The 2,549-nt window shown below is 43.2% G+C and overlaps 1 protein-coding gene across 1 annotated transcript; it reads right to left on the reverse strand.

The window, feature by feature from the left end:
• Nucleotides 1-318: 318 nt before the first annotated feature.
• Nucleotides 319-1,542, reverse strand: LOC105035676 (germin-like protein 5-1). The gene is made up of 2 exons (XM_010911319.4): nucleotides 1,341-1,542; nucleotides 319-1,130 (listed from the first exon to the last, which is right to left on the reverse strand). The coding sequence occupies exons 1-2, from the start codon at nucleotides 1,456-1,458 to the stop codon at nucleotides 592-594; spliced, it is 657 nt and encodes a 218-aa protein (XP_010909621.1). The 5' UTR covers nucleotides 1,459-1,542; the 3' UTR covers nucleotides 319-591.
• Nucleotides 1,543-2,549: the final 1,007 nt, after the last annotated feature.

A 2,549-nucleotide genomic window follows, 5' to 3' on the forward strand; every position in this document is an offset into this window, starting at 1 on the left:
TATTATTTAAATATTTTAAATTTATGTTTTAATTTGAAATATTTGATTTTATGTTTTAATTTGAAATATTTGATATCACCTATGATATTTTTTATATTATATTAAATTTTTAATTTATAAAAATATTATTTAAAAAAATAAATACATGTCGTGCATCGCATGAGATTTTAAGCTAGTATTAAGTTAACTCTTATGAGTATATGGCAGCTTTCGTATCCTCGAATTATGATTCTAGAATGGGAGACATGATAGCATTGGCAGAAGTTTGAGATTCCGTCATCCTCTCTGAAACAAGGCAACATTACAGAACAACACCAAAGAAAGCAATATATAGACACACAAACATATACAGAGAGAGAGAGAGAGACCTATTATTTTAATTATTATTCCGTCATCCTCTCTGAAACAAGGCAACATTACAGAACAACACCAAAGAAAGCAACGTTACAGAACGACACCAAAGAAATGATAAATCATGAGTTAGGAACACAACAATTCGGAAGTTTGAAGTCTGAAACTTGTCACGACAAACCAAATGGGAAATCCATAAGCTCATGTATCCATAAGCTCATGTCTAATATATGTTTAATATCAATTTTTTGGAGCTAGGCCAGCCTTGATCTTCTCCACCTCCTCGGTGCTGATCTGGAAAGCCTGGGCAAGCACAACATCGGGCACCGGCGGAGAGGCAGTGAAGAGGGTGGCGGCAATGGCTTGGACCCCTGGGAGCTGGCTGTTGAAGGCGGCGATGACGGCGGCTGGGACATGGCCGTTGTTCTTCTGGAAGTGTACGAGCCCCCGGGGGAAGACGAAGACCTCGCCCATGGTGATGTTCTTGGTGATGAGCTTGTTGGCGGTGGTGATGAAGCCGACGTCGAGGGTGCCGTAGAGGACGAAGATTATCTCGGTGGCGCGGGGGTGGGTGTGGGGAGGGTTGAGCCCGCCGGGGGCGTAGTCGATGCGGGCCATGGAGACGCCCAGGGTGTTGAGCCCCGGGATTTTCTCCACGTTGGCCCCCGTCACCAGGGATCCCAGAGTATTGTTGGTGGCCCCCGGGGTGGCCAGTCCCTTGAAGAAGAAGTCGCCCTCGCTCACGTTGGCTTTGCATGCAAATCCGTTCACCTTCACAGCTGCAGTAGTGGTCAAACAGATGTATATCACCAATCGATGCATCTCATTATTAGTACTACAATGCAATATAATAGCCAAGACATGCATGCTTAATTAATTAATTATGGCTTTCTCATCTTTAAAATTAAGCCAATTAAATAAATGAATAAATAAAACGAGTTGAAGAGAACAGGAGTAATGTCAAGTCGATCGAGAGAGGGGGCAATCACTGGAGTTCAGATCGGCAACGCAAAGATCTTGGAGCATGTCGGGATCAGCGGCGAGAGAGGAGGCAACGAGAAAGAGAAGGGCGAGGAGAGCGAGGAGGGAGGACTTGGTCGACATCATTTAATTTGCTCTCTTGCTTATTATTAGCTTGGAAGGGGGATTTGACTTTTTGTAGCGCGGTAGGAGTTGAGGGAAAAGGGGGTAGAGGACTCGTATTTATAGGGGGATTGCGTTCGATTCCGAGTGGAAGGTGTGACGCGAGAATCTGCGCATGGATATAGCCCTGTGAAGCAAGACAGAATGACGAATGGATGGATAGAGAAAGGAGAAACCGAAGTATGTTTATTTAATGAGTTAAGACATGCAGGAAGCTGATTAAATTACTTGGACTGTTGCGGATGAGGAGAAGATATGGGTTCAGAAAATGATTACCCGGATGATTCATTGCTTTAGATTTGTTTAATTAGTTTTCTTATCTATGGAAATGATTTTGCTTTGTTAGTTGATTAGTAGCTATCGACTAGGTTTCTAGGTGGAAAAGACAATACTAGTTTTTTTTTGGTACGGTAGTTAGGCTGTCGTTTAAAAAGTTTTCCTATGATTGCATGTGTTCCAAGCCCACTTGACATTCACACGCCAATATCACTTGCATGTGTCCAGACTCAATTTCTCATGCTTCAATAATTCATGCGACTACATAGTAGTAGGGCATGGCTCGAACTGCTCTCGATCTGAAATTCCATGTTAGCATCCGCGGTTCATGTTTATAGGTCGATATCTATTCTTCTTAAGCTCTAGCATAAATAAACCCGGACAGCAATAATTCTTGAACAATGCTTCTTAATCTTTCCGTTAAGGCTGATCGAGGCGTGGCCAATTGGCTGACCTAGGTGCAACCTCCCTAATGTTCCAAACATGTACAACCGCGCGGCTGCAAGTGCACCATGTCCTCGGAATTTTGATTAGAGATAGAGATGATGACTGTGGAGGCGTTTCAACGCAGCTAGCTGGCTCTTGGGTTGCTACGGTCCCCAATCAGAATATGCCGCAGCCATCTCTCTTGATTGGATCGTTTAGCTACTCGTGCTTTCGAAAGGTTAATTTAGTCATATTAGGTTAGTGATATTATTGTTAGGTGTTACTTAAGAGACAGGAAAGAGTGGGTGGATAGATATTTTACCGTGCGAGGGTAGTCCTGATGTCACTGTTCG

The sequence above is a fragment of the Elaeis guineensis genome, chromosome 1, assembly GCF_000442705.2.
Source record: "Elaeis guineensis isolate ETL-2024a chromosome 1, EG11, whole genome shotgun sequence".
Classification (NCBI taxonomy): Eukaryota; Viridiplantae; Streptophyta; class Magnoliopsida; order Arecales; family Arecaceae; genus Elaeis; species Elaeis guineensis.

Bases quoted from the DNA above. Each gene is read 5' to 3' on its own strand.
- LOC105035676 (XM_010911319.4), bottom strand. From the start codon at position 1,458: ATGATGTCGACCAAGTCCTCCCTCCTCGCTCTCCTCGCCCTTCTCTTT. The intron at 1,131-1,340 runs GTGATTGCCCCC...CCACTACTGCAG, and splicing joins CGTTGCCGATCTGAACTCCA to CTGTGAAGGTGAACGGATTT.